General features: G+C 42.3%; 1 protein-coding gene, 1 non-coding gene and 1 pseudogene across 2 annotated transcripts; 2 read left to right on the plus strand and 1 right to left on the minus strand.

Annotated features, from left to right (window-relative positions):
• Positions 1–1,405: 1,405 nt before the first annotated feature.
• On the plus strand, positions 1,406–7,669 carry LOC119324478. The gene is made up of 9 exons (XM_037598272.1): positions 1,406–1,646; positions 4,665–4,751; positions 4,839–4,897; positions 5,389–5,484; positions 5,604–5,684; positions 6,106–6,168; positions 6,252–6,425; positions 6,735–6,830; positions 7,182–7,669. Exons 1-9 carry the CDS (start codon positions 1,475–1,477, stop codon positions 7,248–7,250), a joined length of 897 nt encoding a protein of 298 aa, XP_037454169.1. The 5' UTR covers positions 1,406–1,474; the 3' UTR covers positions 7,251–7,669.
• A 1,882-nt stretch (positions 7,670–9,551) lies between these two features.
• On the plus strand, positions 9,552–9,625 carry TRNAV-AAC. The gene has a single exon. It is a non-coding gene; the product is annotated as a tRNA-Val (tRNA).
• A 3,735-nt stretch (positions 9,626–13,360) lies between these two features.
• Positions 13,361–19,178, minus strand: LOC119321891 (annotated as a pseudogene).
• Positions 19,179–20,575: the final 1,397 nt, after the last annotated feature.

The following is a 20,575-nucleotide window of genomic DNA, read 5'->3' on the forward strand; positions in this document are numbered from 1 at the left end:
ACGTAAGCTGAAGATCTAAGTGTCAAGTTTATTTTGTTATACACGTATGGTTTCAGTTAATTTGAGTTGACCCACATCTAGCACAGGTTCCTTCACATGCATAAGTGTGTTATTGCATATGTACAGGGAAAATGCGAGTTCAGATAATACTTGTATCTTGCAGATATTCACTTTGCTAATTTGTTTAATTCAGTCGTAGAAATAATTTCTTTAATTCAGTCCTAGAAACTTTGCATGTTGTGCGAGTTGGGGTTCAATCTTGGAGGTGCGATCCAATATTGTGCAATGCCTATCTTACTATGCGAGTCACGTACGCAGAACCGGAAAAATGCTCTGGAAGTTAAGTTGGTTGATAGTGACGCATCTACTTCTCAAGGTAGGAGGCTCAGAAAAATCTGCTCTAGAAAATGAGATAAGATTTCTTCAGTGGCATATTGGCCGAAACTGAAGAAGGTAATAAACCAATTTGGGATTCATGTCACCGGTCTTTCTCATGAACATAGTGCTCTATGACAGATAACATGTTTTTTTTTCTTGCTTACAAGGACCTTTTTACATATCTGAGACTTTTTGAATCAGCTTGAAGAATGGAGCAGACGATGTCAACCCCAAAAGCAGGCATGTTATGTAATCAGCGAAACCGAACCAAGCAGTCAACAAAAAGTGAAATGATAGGCCAAAACAGGTTGAGATTGAGGAACGATAAAGCCAAAACAGGTTCAGGTTTGCTTTTAACATGTTGTTCTGAAAATGCTAGCATATGCTGATATGCATACACAGATAATAACAATCATAAAAGCCGTCTGGATCTCGAATTGATCCCATATTCTTCAACACAGATAATAACAATTAGTATAAAATGCTAGCGTGTGCTGGCTAGTTGAGAATGGCTCTGCCTTTGCTCCTGCTTTTCCCGAACAACACTCCATGTATTAATTACATACAGTAGTTTGCAGTATTGAGATTTAAACGTGATGCTTGAGGAAAGCAAGAAAAAAAAATCAGTTGGCCACGAACATTGACAGAATGCGGCAAAATGGCTGAAATATATGTATGAAGTGTATACAGATTTGGCTCAATGAAAAAACAAATGAAAGTTTCAAATTTGAAAACAAAAAAAGAAATTATCAGAGCCAAGTTTCGATCTTGGGACCTGTGGGTTATGGGCCCACCACGCTTCCGCTGCGCCACTCTGATTGCTGTTATCCTCATACTGAAACTTGGGTTCATATAGCTTACGCGACCTGTTCCTGGAGGAACTGAAGGCGGCCTGGCACGGCCCAAGCCCGCCGGCGGCCCGGCGTGATACACAAAGCAGCGACCCAACCCGGCCCAAGTCCCAGCCCTTCCTCCTCTGGACCAAGAGTTTCGCGGCTTTCCACCCTCGCAATGCAATCGCCTTATCCTCCACCTCCTCGCCGCAAAACCAACCAGTCACTCACGCACGCGAAATCCGCCGCCGGCGGCTCCCCAAATGCGCGCCCCTCCCCTGCTCCCGCCGTCCACGCCGCAGCCGGCACGTCCCCTTCCTCTCCGTCCCGGTCGCCCCTTGTTCTCGCCGAGAAGGCGGCCGCTTCTCGCCGTCGCGCGGTCCAAGAGCAGGGACGATGCCAGCTTCACCGATCGCATCCTCGACTACATCGAGGGTAATGCCTGAAACCTCTCTCGTTACCGCGCGTTCCTTCCTGCATCTACGGATTTATGTCAGCTGTAGAGCCAATGTTCAGCGTTCTTGTGCGAATGCAAATATTTATTGGGCCTCGGTAAATGTTTTTTTTTTTTTGAGTCGGGGGCTCGGTAAATGTTTCGTCGCCTGAAAAGTGGGTGTACATGTTTTTTTAAACAAGGCAACTTAAGAAGAAGAGAGTTACCGGGTTAATTAGCAGAAAACCGGGTGAAGGCCGTCAAAGCCGTGGATCAGGCATACAAAAGCTACAACACAACATTGCTGTGAAGAATATATCATTGAGGTTGCACGATTGGTGTCATCATCGTCACTCTCTGGTTCGCTTTGAGCAAGCGACTGCAATTTCTATGCAAACGTCCGTCAACAAAGCCCACACCGCAGAGGCTGTGAGAAACCACATGAAGATAATACATGCCAAGCAATCGGCCACACGCATAGCCCATTGTGCATCTCCAATCTGATGGCGAGATATGAAGGAGAAATATGCAAGACCGGGGCCGCAAAAGATCACCAAATAGACCACTTATCACCTGCCATTATAACCAACCAAGCTCTGATGGTGCAGCCGTGCCTGCACATCAATGAACAAACTGACATAATCCAGCGGACACATGGAAGGGCCGACTACCGCAACCATTGCTGCTATCTCGACATTGCTCACCACCGTCATCATTGTCGGGTCCGCCCTGACGATCGTCACCATCCTCACACCATCCATCGGCCCCTCCAAACTATAACAATTGCAAGAACGTCACCCCCAAGGGGAGCATGATGCAAAAACACCACCATCGGTTCTACTCCGGGGAAATCTGAGGTTTCCGCCTCGTGGTTGTCTGGTTGGAACGGTGAGCACCATGCCTTGGTGACATCTTCAAGAAAAAGTAGTGCTCGAGGCCGTTGCCACTCCCCCTCGGGGTTCTCTGGGAGGAATGACAAGCACCACACCTTTTTTCTAGAACATAGGCTCGCGAAGAGCCTGGCTTTGAATTAACATAGCCATCAACCGGCCTGGAATTACAACACATGATTCAAACAAGAACGGCCAGACTGGTACAACAGGGGACACCGGAAAGCAAACATCAACTACAGCCTCCACAAGCAACCAAGGAAAGGAAAATGAAGATTACTGCTTGCACATGCTAAGCACTCCACGCTAGGATCATAGAAATCAAGGTCGGAGCAGCAGGGCAGGACATAGCCTACCGTCGAAGGTGGACAGTGCACCAGGTAGCACATAGGGAAGGACGGGACACAACATCTTCCTTCTCTATCACCAAAGGGGGACCCTACCTCTTCGCCTTGGATAGAAAGATGCCGCACGGTCGAGATTCAGGCGAGAAGAATGGCCCCCTCACATCGCAAGGTGGACAATGGGCGACCACCTAGATTCGGGCTAAACCTAGCCAGCAACACCGTCGCTGTCCACGCCCAACTAGTTGGAGAAGGAGAGCTTCCGAAATCTCGACGCCGAAGACGAGGCAGCAGGGCACTGAGCAAAGACGAAGAGAGGCAAGGGGGATAGAGCATCGACGACATTGGTAACCAGGCGTCTCCAACTTCCGTCAGGCCACTGCCGCCGGGAAGGGGATCCCTATCCCCTTTTGTCAGGATTGAAGACGCTGTGCCACCATGACCGAGTGACGTCCACCGCCACCGGAGGGCACCAACCTCCAGATCCTTTGCGACGCCTTCAAAAAGGAAGCGGCGTTTAAGTGTGTCTCTGTTGCCTACCCTGACCATTAGCCAAAGGCGGAGCTTTCACCCGATGCTGCCTTGCTCTCCACCCGCCCAAGCCTCGAGACTAGTTGGACCACTGAACTCCCCTCCCTAATCGTTTGCAGCTATCTGATATGCCTAGCTCAGGCCCATCGGCCCAACGGGGACTGCAAAATCTACAACTAGAGAAAGATCTCCTAGATCCAGGCTCATCGGAGCCTGCTACCCTGCTTCCTTGACGCTCATGACCAGCCGTAGCCATACCAATAGGATGTCGTGCCCCACCATAGGGGAGTTGTCGCACTGCAAAGAGCTTCAACATCGTCGATGAAAACAAGCCCTCGCTGAGAAAGCCAATGCAAGCATCCACTCCAGGCCTGTGTCGCTAGAACCATGCCGATGTTGAGCAGCCCCGCCAGCGCCGACGCTGCACGGGCTTTGCCCAGCGACGCCTGCTATGGGCAAGGAGGTAGAGATGGGAGGTGATAGGGGCGAGAACGCGGGTTTGTGGCTCCCCGGTGATGCTCGACGATCAGTACAGAAGCGAGAGAGAGTAGTCTTTCACTTGTACACGCAGTGGTTACATGTTTGGATTGTGTTTTAGAGACACGTCCGATGCAATGATCACTAAGAATCAACTTTTTATACTTGATATGTAATGGTTGTTGGGAATATGTTTGTAGTCTAACCCTATTTTTCTGCATTTTTTCATGGTGCCGCTCCCAATTGTATACCCGAGGCTAAGGGGTAGAGACATTCTTATATTGCATTTCAAAAGAGACGTCTCTTATATAGAGAAGATTCCCAAATTTAAACTAGTTTCAAAATAGAGTCCAGATTAAACTACCAATCACATTATAGTTTATATGTGAAAGGATTCTATCTTTGTAGTCACACCTGTGAGCAATCATCATGATCATGTCTAAATTCCACTAATCATATATGTCGCTATTAGGTCCGTAACCTAATCCATGATCTATTTCCCCCAACTATTAATGTACCTGGGCAGTCTTCCAATAGCATGCAAAGTATATTATATTTCATTGATAATCGAGCAGTTACCTTAAGCATATATAATACTTAACTACATTCCATCAAATGATAATGCCATGCTGAGTAAGTAAATCAATTTCATGCACAAATACATGTATTACTCCATAATGAGGTAAGCCGAATATTAAATTTTGTTGGATCGAGTCTATTCGTGCAGGTTTTCTGCTATTGACTGTCAGGTTGTATTCTCTGAAACCTTTTTGTACAGGCGGTCCGAAGTTGAGGAAGTGGTATGGAGCACCCGATTTGCTTCCCAAGGATGGGGGTGCCGAGGGCGAGGAGGATGAGTCTTCAGGTGCATAAACAAAAAAAAATCCATAATCTGTATACCATCTTGTTGTCATTATTTCTTATTTGTTGGCATGTTTTGTGATGAGAATAGATATCGAGGAGCCTCGAGATGCCGTGCTAGTTACCAATGGCGAGAGTGAGATTGGACAGGTTTGATTTGTTCTTCAAGTTCCTGTTTCCAATCAGTGCAGAAAATGCTATCCGGTCCTATCTTCAGTATGTCACTAGTCACTATACCCCAATTTCTTCTGTATTCTTGTGCTATGAGCTGAACAATATATATTCTATTCTTACTGACATGTCTGTCCAAAGCCAAACTATCAGTCTCTTAAGGCAATATTTTGACACTTACACAAGATTTTCTTTACAATGTAAAACTTTTATTCTACTAATGTAAAAGTGTTCTTTCTGCAAATTCTTTTTGTGAAACTACTCTAGGATATTCAAATCATTTCCAAAAGACTCAACTGTTGTTCATATATCCTCAGATGTCGCCTTCATATTTTCCCCATTATTAAATTCCAGAGTTCTCTGTTGCTATTTCTGTCGTTTCTCAGTGAATATCGCAATGTCTCAATTGCGTATGTACAGCTTGATTAGATTTTCTCAATTCCTGAACTTTGATTTGCTTGTATTTTCAGATGGTGATATTATCACTAATTCTGAAAAGGGCCAGAATAAAAGCATTAGTGAAGGACAAACGATCAACTGAAGAAGCTTTTGGAACTTACGTAGAGGTGACAATTTTGAATTCTCACCTAAAAAATTCTGGTTATTTATCGTATGCTATTTTTCATCATTTTTCTCTGATAAATAGTGACTTGTCTTAACATTCCTTGTTTTGGTTTCCTTGTAGTGCATGGTTGGCAACATCGAAGATAAGTCCTTCATAAAGAAAACATTAAGGGGTGTTCGTGCTGTAATTTGTCCAACCGACGTACGTTTCCACTCAATGTTCATTGTTTATTCATTTATGAAACTTTTCTGGCATAATCCTACTATTTCCGTTCTATGCATAATTATTGATTGCTTGTCGCATAAATGAGTTACTCAAGCTCATCGTTTGATGTATTTTTTGTCTTCCCAACCTTTTGGCGTTATTGAGACGTGCTCTTGTGTTTGGAGATTCCTGTGTGGCATGAGGTTTATCCATGTAGACGTATGAGAATCAAAAGTTTGTAAAGTGTATCTGGTGGTACTTATGGATTGATTTCTTCAATGTTTATCTGTGGAATTTAGTTGTGTGTTCGATACTTACGTCAGAACTGTTTCAAGACTTCCTTTTCCTTGTGGCAAAAAGGCCTCTTCTGCATACAAAGCCTTGATTGCCTTGACCTTCTATTGCAAATTTTCAACAGGATGGCTTCTTTTCTGACCAGATTGACCTAAAAGGTGTCGAACACATCGTCCTGCTATCCCAGGTTTACTCCTCTCTTGTAACCTTGGGTTACCCGGTTCAGCCTAGTTTTTAGTCACTACCATAAAAGATCTTGATAAAATGCAGCTATCTGTCTACAGAAATAGCGGTGGGCTCCAAGCTATTATGAACAGCAAGCTAAGGAAGCTAGCCGAGCGAGACGAAGAATTGGTTCTTGCATCTGGCATCCCGTCTACGATAATCAGGAGTGCTTCTCTGGAGACCACTCCGGGTGGTGAGAAGGGGTTCAATTTTACCGAGGTACCAGACTGCCAGCACACAAAGCTACCTTATCTCTCCAATAGTGTTGCGTAATTTAGACTAACAACTTTCAGTGAGTAAAGCTAAAGCTGTACAATAAACCACACAGCCAGACAGGGCACTGACGCCATGGTCTTTGTCATGTATGATTAATCCACTAGGTTCATTGGACGTATCATGTAATTTGCAAATTTCTTGCAAAAAGGAAGTAATTTGCACGTAGCATAGACATAGTAAATATAGATAATTATATTTCTTTTGTTTCTTTGAGGCATGAGTATCTTTTCATATTATCCATGAAATACACAGGGTATAGCAGCCAAGGGGAAAATAAGCAGAGAGGATGCTGCTACAATTTGTGTGGAGGCCCTGGATGCCATTCCCCAGACAACACTCATATTCGAGGTAATTAGCTCAAGAAAGGCTCATGTAGGAGCTTGAACATTATTCATTCCCAATACGCTGCTATATATGATGAAAGTAGTGTTCTATGAACCCAGTGCCTGATCTAGGATTCTAGAATGGGAGTGCCAAATTTCACAAGCGCAATCCAAATGTCATGGACAATGCCACAAATCACACCCATAACTTTAAAATGTGTCAAAAAAAAATTACATCAATACATGGTATCATAGCTTTGGGCAATTCCCCAGTTTAGTTGAGGTATAAATTATACATGTCTGAACCTTGTTCACTATTCCGCGGTGCACGAGGGAAGGGTTTATGCGCAGCTTCTTATGTTCCGTGTTACTTCAGGTGGCAAATGGCGATGAAAACGTTACAGACTGGAAAACATGGTTTGCTGAACGGATGGCAAAGGGCTAAAGCAAAGACACATGATTGGGACACACATTTATCTTCTTGTTGATGTATAGAATATATGAATATAGGAGAAGGATCCAAAAGGAAAGAGATTCAACATTTCTGCATCAGGGTCACTGCCCCCCATGACAATCTTATCACAGATCTGAACAAAATGCGTGGATTTACATCCACTACTCTTCTGGGAAGTCTTGCATCTGTTCTGAAGCTGAAGTGCAGTGATCCAATGATTTACAGGTTCATGAACACAAGCAACAGCGAGATTTCTTTCTTACATTTTTTATGTTCTTGTAATCTACATTTGCAATATACACGGCGCACAACAGTTAAACTCATTCTTTTGCCATGGCAATTAACTGTAAATATCATCATACTCTACTTATCAAAAGGATGTGAATGCTAAGGTGGTGTTTGTTTCTCTAGTCCTGTGACTTTTTCTAGTCCCTGGGACTTTTTAAAAAAGACTCTCAAGGAGGTGCTTCTAAGGACTTTTAGCAAAAAGTCCCAAAAAAGTCCCACCCTGTTTGGTTTGTTAGGGACTTTTTCTAGTCCCTACACCAAAAAGTCCCTGAAAACAAACACCCCCTAAGCTTGTTAATATTGTCATGCACAATTTCTGCTGAATTGTTTGGTTGTCATCTAATTGACTGGGTAACTCTTGTTTTCCTAAAGAGAAACAATATTGAAAGAGCCTTGTACAATCGTGCACAAACTGTATCCAAATCACAAGTTGACAAAAGATAGCAGTTTTCCTATCAGCGTGATGTTGAGGAGGTTTTGCCTTCTATTTATACATGCGGGCTATGACCGTTAGTTTGGCAGCTATATCCATCATGTTTCGGGGATCCGCTACATCAGGCAATCTCATGATTTAAGTGGAAAATATCTCCCTACAACCATAAAACCCATGATCTTTCCATATATCCCCTCGAGTCCCCACCTGGGTGTAGCCGGGAACGGGACCTGGAGATGTCATTGATGTGGTCTCGAAAAAAAAGTCATGCACAATCTAAAGGGAACTATGGGTCGAATTGGATCTTAGATCCTTATGAGATAAAGGCCACGTGGAAAATTTTCCACACTTGGAAGTGCCGCTATTTTATGGAAATATATTGTAAGCAGGCCATTTGTTTAGGCAGGTAAGTAAACCATCTTAGTGAGGTCAAGAGTGGAAGCTGAACTCACAACATTGGATAGAACCACCGTTGAAGCGGAATAACTTAATGAGTTTTTTGTAGACATGCCGGTGGTTGAGAAACCAATTTTGGCCATCCTCACGACTATCAAAATGTAATTGTCAAATTGAATAGTTCTAAGGATAATATGAAGTCCTCAATGCATTCGAAGAGAAGACTGAAATATGCTAAGAAATCAAGAGACTCTAGAGTGATATCACAAACAGCAAAGAATCCGTTAGACCCCTTCACAAAAGGGCCATCACAAAATTTGATAGGAAATACACTAAGGAAGATGGGAATGAGTCTACTTGCTTACATTGGGACCCCAAGTGCAACGATTTGTACCTAGCAGGAAAGCTATCTTTTTATAGGTTCATGAGAGAAGATGCTATATAGATAGTGTGACAAACCTGTAGTCCAGGAGATCGGCTACTCACAACTTATCATGGGAGCGGCGAATCAATGGTCGATGAGGAAGGCAGCGAATTTGCCCTACAGTCGGGTGCCGATGCAGGGCTGCGGACACTTTCGTTTCGGATCACAAAGTGTAAGCAGTGAAGAATTACACGATAATTGGGTCACCGACCAGGGGCATAGGTAGACCATGCGGCGAATGGAGGGACCCGATGTCCCTTTGTGGGGCCCATGTGGGTTGGCCACACATCCTACGTGGAAGGCTGTGTGGGCCCCATTTGTGGCCGACATGGCTACCCGACCCATGTGTTGGTAGGTGTGGCATCCTCTAAAGTTATGATTAAACATACTTATATATATAGTAAGGTCCAAAAGTTCATGTAACTCACAGAGATACATAGACTTGCAGCTGACCATATGCAACAGGTTTCTCCAAATAAAGTCCTAACGTTGCATGTTTTGAGAAGAAAACGTCATGAACTTACAAAAAAACTGGATATGTTTTGGCAGTATCAGAAAGACCCATGCGGTTTGCGGCTTCGTTAGCTGAACTGTTGAAGGAAGCCATGTTTAGTTCATATAAATCTGTCAGAAGGTGCTGGTATTCATTGTAACACAGCCATGTAATTAGGGCTAGTTTCTCAACTGAAAAAAAACGAGGTGATGACAGTAAGATAAACAACTAACCTGTAAGTCAAATAAATTCGAAGTTGGTTTCGTGGTGTAGTTGGTTATCACGTCAGTCTAACACACTGAAGGTCTCCGGTTCAAACCCGGGCGAAGCCAATTATTCCCTTTTTCATCCATATTTTATTTTTCCTGTCTTCTTCTCTCAACTTACATCAGACAAACTAACTAAATTTTCGGAAGTTAATTATCCTTCTATTTGTTTAGAACATTTATCCTTCTGTTGCTTGGAGAGACATATGCGTGCGTGCATCATTTATCGTACCGAAGATGTCTTTTGCTTGGTAGTAGGGCACAAGGATCATCAGGTCGTCTGTTATTTTACCTCTCCAACTTTCAGCGTCTCCCACTGGTTGATGTACGAATTTTTCTTTTGCCCCACGACGCAGGAATATTTATATCCATCAATGTTACCGAAAAATGCTCACATCAACCACAATGACATTATTTTTGCTATAATGCAAGGCTACGGAAGTGTCTACCAAATTCTGATTGACGCATCACGTACGGATAGCAAATCTGTCAGTGCGACTGCGAACCAACCAAATGCGATGTCTTGGCTGGTGCAGCCGTGGGTAATGTGTAAAGAAATGTTGCCATCTTAGTATCTTCTATCTATGATCCTGATAGTCTTTCTTGACGTATCCTTGACAAAAACCAAGAATGTGGAGCACACTCCAGAGTAAGCATAGGTCTGTCCCAAGATACACCCAATCCCGCAGCAACTGCAATGCCTTCTGTTTGTATTACAGTGTGTTCCAACTTTCTCCAGCCTAACGGGCTTTCAACGGTTGAACCAATTCTAATCTCTATCCCTACCTAATCTCTATCTCTTTCACCACAAAATATCGTTTACGGTGGACCCACAGGCTTTTTCGTCCGTCGTTTTCTTTTTTGCTCCCTAATTCGTTTCCGCCAAAAAATCAGACGGACGCAAAAATAATACTGCACCACGATGATTCAAACCCAAGAGCTCACACAACAAAGCTTAGAACGCTAGCCAGTGGAGTAATGATAGCCTGGTGTTTAAGTATCGCGCACTTGACCATATGTACGTATCCTCCTCTCAGTTAGAAAAAAGAACATACGCATCTACATGTGCATGTATCGTGCAATCAATCAGCCTCCTGAAAGCTTAAAAAACCAACCCTAAAAAATAACTTCAAAAAACATGCGGAAAAATTAAAGCTAAAAAAGAAGAGCCCCAACTAAAAAGCATGTGCGCATATGCTCGCAGTAAAAAACACACACACATCTGTGTTGGACGAGCACAACTGCCATGCATGCCGTCAGCTTTCGGAAGATCAATCGGCCACCATGCTCCACACATCATCATGTGCCCAATTCAAACAATATTTTTTTGCATCTCTACCATATTACAAGTAATATGTGCACATAAACATGTATAACCGATCTACTCAAACCAATCATTAGTCTTTAATCGAATGTCTTTCTAATAAAGTTAGAAAAAAGATTGGTTTTCACGTGTAGGGTGGACGATTGTTTCTCCAATTTTTTTGTCATCGTTTTGCTTTGGTACGTCCTTTTTAATCCGTTTCGTCTGGTTGTTACCGGTCTCCTGTGGTTTTTGTTTCGTCTGGTACCTTCGTTACAGGCCCTCAAAAAAAATTTAGCATGCGTAGAGGATTCGAACCATGGCTGCGAGGACTCACGAACCAACTCATCCAACCAAGGATCCTGCAGAAAGACAGGGAGCTTAGACCGTCTCACCATAGGTGGAATTCATTTACGCTTCGAAAACCTCCATCATGTACTATTCCTTTCTTCAAACCTCGTCCCTGTATGTACGCTGCGGATCACACTTGCGGGCATGGTGCGCCAAGGGCTGGAACTCCAGTGGAAGGAGCGGGAGATGAAGCTATTGGAGGCCGTGATCAGGAAGATGACGACGAGGATGATAAGATTGGGAAGCAGAGAATGGAGGGAGGTCATGGGAATAGAAACGCCACAACCGATGGCATGTGCGGCACGCATCACGCTGCCATCGTGGTCTTGATCCCGCCGATCTGGTCACGCGTCAGCGCAGCGCGTCTCTTGTCTTGAACCATCATCCTAGAGAACATTACCGTAAATTGACCACCGTTTTTGCCATCGAGTGTCTCGCGACACAGTTGCCGAACCGAGGCAACCTTGATTCATGACAACTCGTGGTTTCTCCATAGCGAAGCAAGAACATTGTGCTTATCATGCCAGGGACAAGCGTTTTTCTTTCCCGTTGCAATGCACGGGCATGTTTCCTAGTTCATACAAAACCACGATTCACAATAGCCAAAGACATACTAAGATGGCAGTCCGGACGTCTGAACAGATTTGAGTTGCAAATTATAAGAATTCACACCAAAAGAAGACAGCAAGTAAGTTTTCATCCTTGTATTCCTGAATGCTCATCCATCGACAGGCCAAAGTTCCTCGCCGCATCTTGAAACTGAATGGTCAAGGCCTCACATCAACGACCCAAACTTCCTCGCCACCTCTTGAAACTGAATCCTGTAAAAGCAAAGAAATATCATACTACGATAGGTCTTGAATTACTTCAGAGGTGTCTCCATCGACATGCCTCGCTGTCTCCTGAAACTGAATGGTTAAGGCCTCACAGGATGGTAAACTCATAGAGTAGTAGAATTAGTGCTAAGAGCATTTTTAGGTAAGAAACTCTATGAGCAGTAGATCTAGTGCTAAGAGCATTGTAGGTAAGCAATCAGTTACCTCATTTTCCTCACGGTACAAACAGTGGAAAGAAACCTCGTCAAACTTTTTAGATTCTACCCTTCGAAATAACAGCCACTGTCGGTCCCAGGTAAGGTCCGCTGTATCAGAAAGCTTCACTAGCATAAGCAGTCTGATTCAAGCTCCAACTTGTTGCATCGAAAATTGCTGCCAATACAATTCCGTTCCAAATGGTAATAGTTCCGAAGAACCGAATGTAAATGGAGTCAAAGATACGATTCATGTTAGTGAACACGGAAAAATGTTCTTTTCAAAACTGTTCATAAACTGTGAGGATTTTGTGAAAAAAATTTCTACATGACAGGTGATCTCCATGTCCAGGCATCTCCAATGGTATATTATATCTCTCATTCTGACAAAAAACATGACATTCCAAATTTTTGCCACAAGCAGTTTGGGTACTGAAGTAGACACAATTCGATAACACTATGAAAATAATATTTTGTGAGTTGTAACAGAATCCCACGGCATTTCTGCACCCAAGTGCAGATGGTGGAATGCGTGATGCCCATGCAAATTTTTGTGGAGTTTGGGTATTCGAGGAGCTCGTCGCAAAAAAGACAAATTCGGGGTCTGTGAGGAAGTTTGAAAAAATGCATTGTTCATTGCCGATTTTGTCTTTTTTGGCGCGAGCTCCTGAATGTCGTTTGATAACGAATTTTTGCACACACCTGCTGCACTAAAGCATCTTGCATGCAAAAAAGTTTCAGGTTTTTTTGAATATTTTTACTATTTATTTTTATATTACTATTCATCGGGTGTACATGAGCCTGGGCTCTGAATTGAATTATCAATATGTTTATATAGTAGGTTTGTGTGGAATAAAGCGGTGCATGCATGGCTTGATACACCGTAAGAAACCACAATCTGAAGTAACTGAACAATACATGCATGTCTTGTATATAGAATTATAGACAAGAAAAATTACACAGTAGCTACAAAATATGTCGTTCCCACACAAACAATACAACACGTAGTACACCTCACTTTATCTAAGAACATGGAAAATATATAGCATGGTAGTTGGTGATGTGGGATCATATCATGTCCCACCTTTTTTCTCCACGAGAAAATACGAAAAATGGTTCATATGAAATTCACGTAAAGTGAAGTTAATGTCTCTTTGAGGCTAAACGAGAGGGTGTATGCATCTTCACGCTTGTACATGAAATCCATTGTCCGGGCAAGATCAGTCGCCTTCTCTAAAAGTGCCATTGGATGTTCCCTATGGAGGCATTCGTGGACTATGTCCATCCATGCTTCTTCAATTATTACCTTAAGCTTCTCATTGGCTTCTACCACCGTGATCCCATGCTCTTTTGTACAAGTTTGTACAGTGGATGCCATGTGCTCTGATAGTTGTTCGCGCTTAAAAAATGACATGATTAATTAGATGACGTTTCATCATGCATGCATGTGTGTATGTATAAATATGCCAATGTACAAGAAATGGTTTTTTCATATTAATGATGTGACTCTCCCAAGTACCCTAGCTGCCAGCTCGCCACCTATGTACTCCCTCACCGTCGTTGCCACTATAGTGGGGTAGACGTGTTGTTCCCGTGGTTCCCGGCGAATGTATGGAAACAGCTTAACCACCACTTGTTATATGAATGTATGGTTCCCGGCGAATGGTCTCGACATGGGAGGTTTCTCAGTAGCAAGACAGTGGTAGATAGCAGGTCGTGTGATGGGCGTATGGTGCGCGACCATGGTGGAGGGTTGCTTGGTCAGCTTAACCACCACTTGTTATATGAATCTAGTGCAACAGTGCCGCTCTAGATTTGATGTGTTCCATTTGGGATGTGTAACTACTCAAGCTTCAGTGTACATCTGATGTGGTGCTGGACACTACACTTAGGATGTTTTTGGCAGTGGATAGATGTAAGCTAGCATGGTATAGGGAAGTGGATGTTGTTGTCGGCGGCAAGCTGGTTATGTTAGATGATAGCTAAATCTCGCCAGGGGATGAGGTGTCGTGGAGCTATAATTAAGTGTGGCCATGCCAGAGTCGATAGTCGTTACTTGGATCCAACTAGCATGTCCTAGACTCCCTCCCAAAAGCTCCATCTTTGCAAGTAGGTGCGATTTTGGCGATGATGACACTCGTGGGTGTCTTTGTGGAGGCATCGACTATTTTCAGTTGGATTTGAGGCGGACTTAGTAGCTACTGCGTTGTTGGATCCTCACCCTCAGGGATTTGGTGAGGTGGAGTTGTGCTAGGCTTTGGATGGAAGTCCGCTGCCAATAAATGAACTCCACGGGATTTGCTTCCCTACTTGGACGTGCTATTGCAGAGCTTCGTGGACACCCTAACCCTTGAAATGCAGTTGTGTCGGTTGCCTGGAGTCAAGGCACAAGTGCTTCTAATGGACAACCATGTTGCTTCATTGGTATGATTCATTTATTGTGTGGTACTTTTTCGTAGTTTAGTTAGGTTGCTACACGGTTATCCTTGAATCCTCAATAAGGTTTTTGTCCTAGTGTTCCTCAGAAAGTGTGTCAATCTGTGTTTTCTCTTCCCCTCCCCTCCTCTCTCTCTCTCTCTCTCTCTCTCTCTCTCTCTCTCTCTCTCTGCATGAGAATCCAGGAACGCCCTACCCTTTGGCGAGGATCTCAAAGAAGATATGGATGATTGTGATACTTTAATTAATTCACACATGTTGGACTATGTGACTACTATCTAAATTAATTTAGGACCACCACAAATAAAAGAAATATGGTTTACATGCGAGAAGTTTTAAATGGAGAGAGTTGGTACCTCATGTGACACCATGTCATTTCCAATGCGGCTGATAATACATACACATTTGATTATTTTTGGATAAGTAAAACCCCACTCAAGAACCACCCTTGTAGTTATATCACCCATTGAGATGAACACAAGGCTTATTATTTGCATACAAGCGCTGGAGCGCATTGAAATTTGTAGATGCTCTTCAACACTAGTTGGTACGTAGTGTTCATCCCGCCATTTAACCTCCGCATGATAGCATTTGGCAATGTCAATTACCTAAACAAGGTGCAATTTTAAGGTTAAATAAAGTAGAAATGTGTGGAGAATGTTTGTTGCAAAACTGCCTTTGCAGTGTGATCTATTGGATACCGACACAATAAACATAAATATTCTCCTTTTGAAACACAATTGTATTCATAGATAAATCCAACATAAACTAATGTTTCTATATAATCAATAGTTTAACACACCAAACCATCTTAAAATTAATAACATTTGTTGAATTGTGTGCTACATGAATAAAGTGACAAAAAAATTCATATGTAGCTTTAGATGTATTATATAAGATAAAAGTAAAATGAAGATTTATTGTAGTTGTGATCGAAGCATGGTATCCAACTTCCTTTTGATTTAATGAATTAAGGTTCCCATGTCTCCACCAACTTCCTTTCCAAAACCAGCAATCAATTATCCTATGCAACCATTAGAGTTAGGAGGCACAATTTTTTCACGAAGTACTTCTATTTGTATTTCCTTGTCCAACCTCCACACGAATTTCAAATTTTACCGCTAACAACATGAATCTCATACCTAATACATAGATGCATTTGCCCCATCTCTTGACACAAAATCTATGACATTCGAGCTAGCTACATATTATTTGCTTCAAAGTACTTATACATACTTGAGGAATGATTAATAAATAATACCTAAGTTTGAAACCTTGAGCATTGAATGGGCAAATATAATACTATATATATTTACTTCTGTGGTATAGCTCATTGTTAAGGATAATTTGGTACATTTTTTAGAAGCACTAACCATTTTTTTTGCCAATCCAGCATGCATGTTTTTCTGACGCTTCAACTCTTCATCAATAACATTTGTAGTGTTAAGTATGTTGATGTATAATGCCTTCAAGTATGCTGGGAATTTCTCCACGGCTTGTTCATCCCACCTATGGTTCAGAAAGTGTGTGTTTAGTGCAAATATAGATAAAATATATGATACTGAACTGAATAGTGTTGAATATAAATTGCAATGGCAAATATTTATATTATTGCAAGCAAGGCTACATAACTTGTGTAGTTGATGAAACTCTTTTTAGTGACCCACACATGAAAATGGTTATTGGATTGATAACTTGGAAGCCTTTTTATCTATGCCACGTCACACAGAATATTGTTACCTAGATGCCTTATTAATTAAATATTGTATAATTAAATATTGCTGACCATTTCTTGAAAACATATGCAAATGGAATGTAAAGATCAAGAATTGGGCCGCTAATTTTATACGTGGAAACCCGTTGAGGAAAACAAGAACATGTATGGCTACATAGGAAGTGTTTGAAAGTGTCGAGACTTCAAAATGTGTCGATAATAACCTTGTGATACTTATATCAAAATATTAACACATATCATGTATTAGGCTGAAGTCAAGAAGAAACCTAATGCGCCATGCAGACGGAATGTTGCCTCTATTATCTTAAGAATTTAGATCATATTTTAATAAATTTATCTCACGTACCTAGTAGGAAATAAGTCACTAGAATTTGGTATATAATATTGTTTGATGCGATATTATTTCTATATAAATTTTTGAGAAAAGGGCTACATGTCAAGTTAATCATAGAAGAGAACTATATGTGATCTAATTATTCTAGCTATAGATCATGTTGGTGAAATAATTGCACGTGGGGAGCTTTTGCTAACAACATTTTGTCAGGGAATTCCATTTGTGTGACTTAATGTTAGGCTTTCCATTTGTTGTGCAAGATCGATAAATATTATATGAAAAAACAAGAGGTGAATGTACCTTTCCATGGCTGCAGTGAAGATGTTGCTTTCTTCAGTGGTGCTATAGTTGTCATAGAGGTCATCAAATAATGACACAAACATGACCAATTTTGTCAGCATTATACGTGCATAGGAATATTGCGGCTCATAGACAACTCCAAGCATCCAAAAATGCATCTCCACCATCCTATCTTGTGCAAATTGTAGATTTGACTGTGATCGAATGTCATTCCACCAACTGCAAAGTAATAATTAAATGTGCATTAGTAGATGACATAGTATTTAAAGAATAATTATCTTGCTCAATTTTGAACTTATATTTTAGTTACTCTCTTACATTGTAAGAGCTTTCAACTCCTCACAATAAAGAGTTTGCAAAATGTTGAAATCCAACTTAGCAAACTCTAATATGCACTCATCTCGAGTAGCCTTCTTCTCATATACCGGGATGTAACGTCTTGTTTCTACTCTTTCAACTCTCCTGAAATGGGGTGTTTCCAATGTACACTGGACCTCTTCTACCAACAGCGGGTCTAGATGTTCCAACATAGATTGTAGACGGCTCTTGCTGAAAACAATAGCATCATCAAGGACTTCTTCCCCATGAACCCTAAGATACGCTGCATTGTACAATGCCAACAACGAGACCAGATCATCGCTCGCAAAGTTTCCCTTGTCATCTCTAAACTTCAGAAACACATCTGCGTGAGCAAGTAAACATATCATATATCTAATAATTGTTTTTAAAAATATGTATGTTGTAATTAACGTTCGTGACGGTAATTATACCAGAAGAGATGTGGTAGCCATGCTTCCTCAACAAGTAGAACCGCATCGCTGTCATATGGAGGTCGTCAACAATGCCCTGTTCGTCGTGCATGTCACATAGTATTTCATTGATATCTTCGCGGTAGTGATATGCCACACCTATGCGTTCCAGTGTGTCGATAAGCTCGATCTTCACAACTAAATCGGAGGAAGATTTCACATCCAAGATGATATTTCTCACTTGTTCCTTCTTGATGGTTTCCATGTGCTTCATAGCCAAATACTGCAAGATAGAGAAATATTTATCATCTTGGAAATTTATTTTCTAGAAAAGGCCACTGCCCTACAGCTATTTACATAGAAAGCACAACGTACCTTTGGGATACCAACTTTACAAACGACATCTTGTAAATATCGAAGTCCTAAGAGTGCACACTCGGGTTCAGGATCTTTTCAAAAAGTTAAGGAAACATTCACAGATGTACACATGGGAATACTAGTGAATCTCTTGTACTCCTTTGTTTTATTTAATCTAGATATTAGATTTGATAGAAGTCAAACTTCGTAAAGTTTCACCAAGTTTATAAAAAAATATGAACATTTACAATAACAAATCTATATAATGTGAAAGTATATTAAAAAACGAATCTAATGGTATTGATTTGTTATCCTATATGTTAATATTTTTGTCTATAAACTTTGTCAAAGTTTATTAAGTTTGACTTAATTTGACCAAAACTAATATGCGCCGTAAATAAAAAATGGAGGGAGTACTAGAAAATACATTGCACGTATCTTTAAGATTTGAACTACGTAAGGAATTTCTACAGAAAAAATAACAATCCTAACACAAAGTTGAATATATACAATTAAAGCACTGAGATTTAAAATCCATTCAAATTGCACTAGAGCATGTAGCATGATAGAGAAACTCTCTTGTCGAGAACAGATATAAGTTAGTCGACTAAGCAAGCAAATCCAATTGCTACGACAACTTTAATGATGTGGGAGCATGCATGTGTAACAAAATTGCTATTTAAGGACTTGTATTGGTGTTCATCTATATTTAAATATATTGTCCTCCTTTTTTCATCAGTTCGGACTTTTGAATGAGTTGACGTGAACATGAATTCAATATGGTATAAGAGCCAAGAGGTCTTGAGTTCAAGACCCTACCAACACAGTATTAAAGAAAAGATTTATCGGTCTCTCTTCATCAGTTCGGACTTTTGGATGAGTTATAGAAAGTAAGAAAACAAATTGGTAATTACCTGTGATTGAGTGCATGAGTTGTGGTTGAGGAAGAAGTCACCCCAGGGGCTAGGGGTGTAAGGCCGGGGCTTGTGCACGTCAGCCACATCCTCGTCCTCGTGTGAGCCATTAGCTGCAGGAGCCATACGATTCACTTTACTGCTGGGAAGACGCACTGCAAGAGTGTACGTTCTGATGGCGAAGCAAGCTTGGTTTGCTTGCAGCAGGTGTGTAGTTACCGTAGACCCTCCGTGGCCTTATATAGATGGACGAATGACTGGCACGTAACGTATGTCCATTGGTGGATTATTTTTCTGGAAAAAACATACATTTAAACCCTAGCAGCCTAGCTAGCTAGGCAAGCTTCATGGAACAAAGTAGTTCAAGCACAACCTCCTCCGTCCATTATTCAAAGTCAAGTTCCATGGGACGGCTAAGGATAATTTAAAATCTTGACTGGGAGTTTGGGACCAAGTATACATGTACATACAATGGAGTACTATAACCAAACTATTCATCTGACGCTGAATATACATATGGAGGCTCACGTACTGACTAACTAACCCGGTAAAATCTAAAAAAAAATCGATTGCCTCCTTATGTATAATGGAGGCTGCTAACTCCTGCCGGCCTGAGATCTGACATCACTTCTCTTACCGGCTTCACTAAACAAATCTAACTTCTTCTGACTAGCACTTGACCAGAAAATTTACTTCTTGATGTATCCTTTGCCTTTTTGTTAAGAGGAGGCCTTTGCCTTTTTGTGAACAGGAGAAGGCGTGTTTGAAATGTAAATAGGTTGGTGCAGGGTGATGGCGGCGTGTTCGAGCGGCACGAGTGGCGACGACCTCGACGTGAGATGGCGGGTGTCATTCGCCGCCGATCTCATCTCGCGCACGCTCTCGTTCGACGACGGTGTCCTCACGTTGCGACGGGAGGCTCTTTGGTTGGTCCTCACGGATCTGCGGGGCGTGACGGTGGACGCACGGTTCCCGCGTGCGGGTGAAGAAATCGACGTCGGTGATGTGGTTTCGCTTCCTTGCCACTTGGTGAGGGTTTGGGATTGGCTACCGGCGACGACTACCACGCCGGTGAGGGGAGGCGATGTGGGAGACGCGGCGGTACACGGGAGTTGTGCAAGGACGTGCACGGGTGGGTCGAACCGAACCAGGGTGAACCCGACCGATGCCCTGAGCCCATTAATGGCGGATGCGCGACACGTGGGGCAATCCACCCACCCTCCCGGGGCAGCAAGGATGGTATAAATCCCCCACCCGTACAGATCCTTGACCTAGAAACCTCTTTCTACCATTTCTGGGCGGCGGCGAAAAACCCTAGATCCAGAGCGCCAGATTCATTCGAGTGGTGGGAGGGTAAGGTAGGCAGATATCCTCGTTCATTCGCGGCCGTGGCGGCCTCTCCTCCCATGGCGAATGACGCGGGGCGTGGCCATCATGGAGAGCGACGCGGTGGAGGCGGTGCTGGCCGCATGGACCGCGGAGGGGGCGGCAGGCTGGCCGCGGCAAC

This window comes from Triticum dicoccoides, chromosome 6B (assembly GCF_002162155.2).
Source record: "Triticum dicoccoides isolate Atlit2015 ecotype Zavitan chromosome 6B, WEW_v2.0, whole genome shotgun sequence".
NCBI lineage: Eukaryota > Viridiplantae > Streptophyta > Magnoliopsida > Poales > Poaceae > Triticum > Triticum dicoccoides.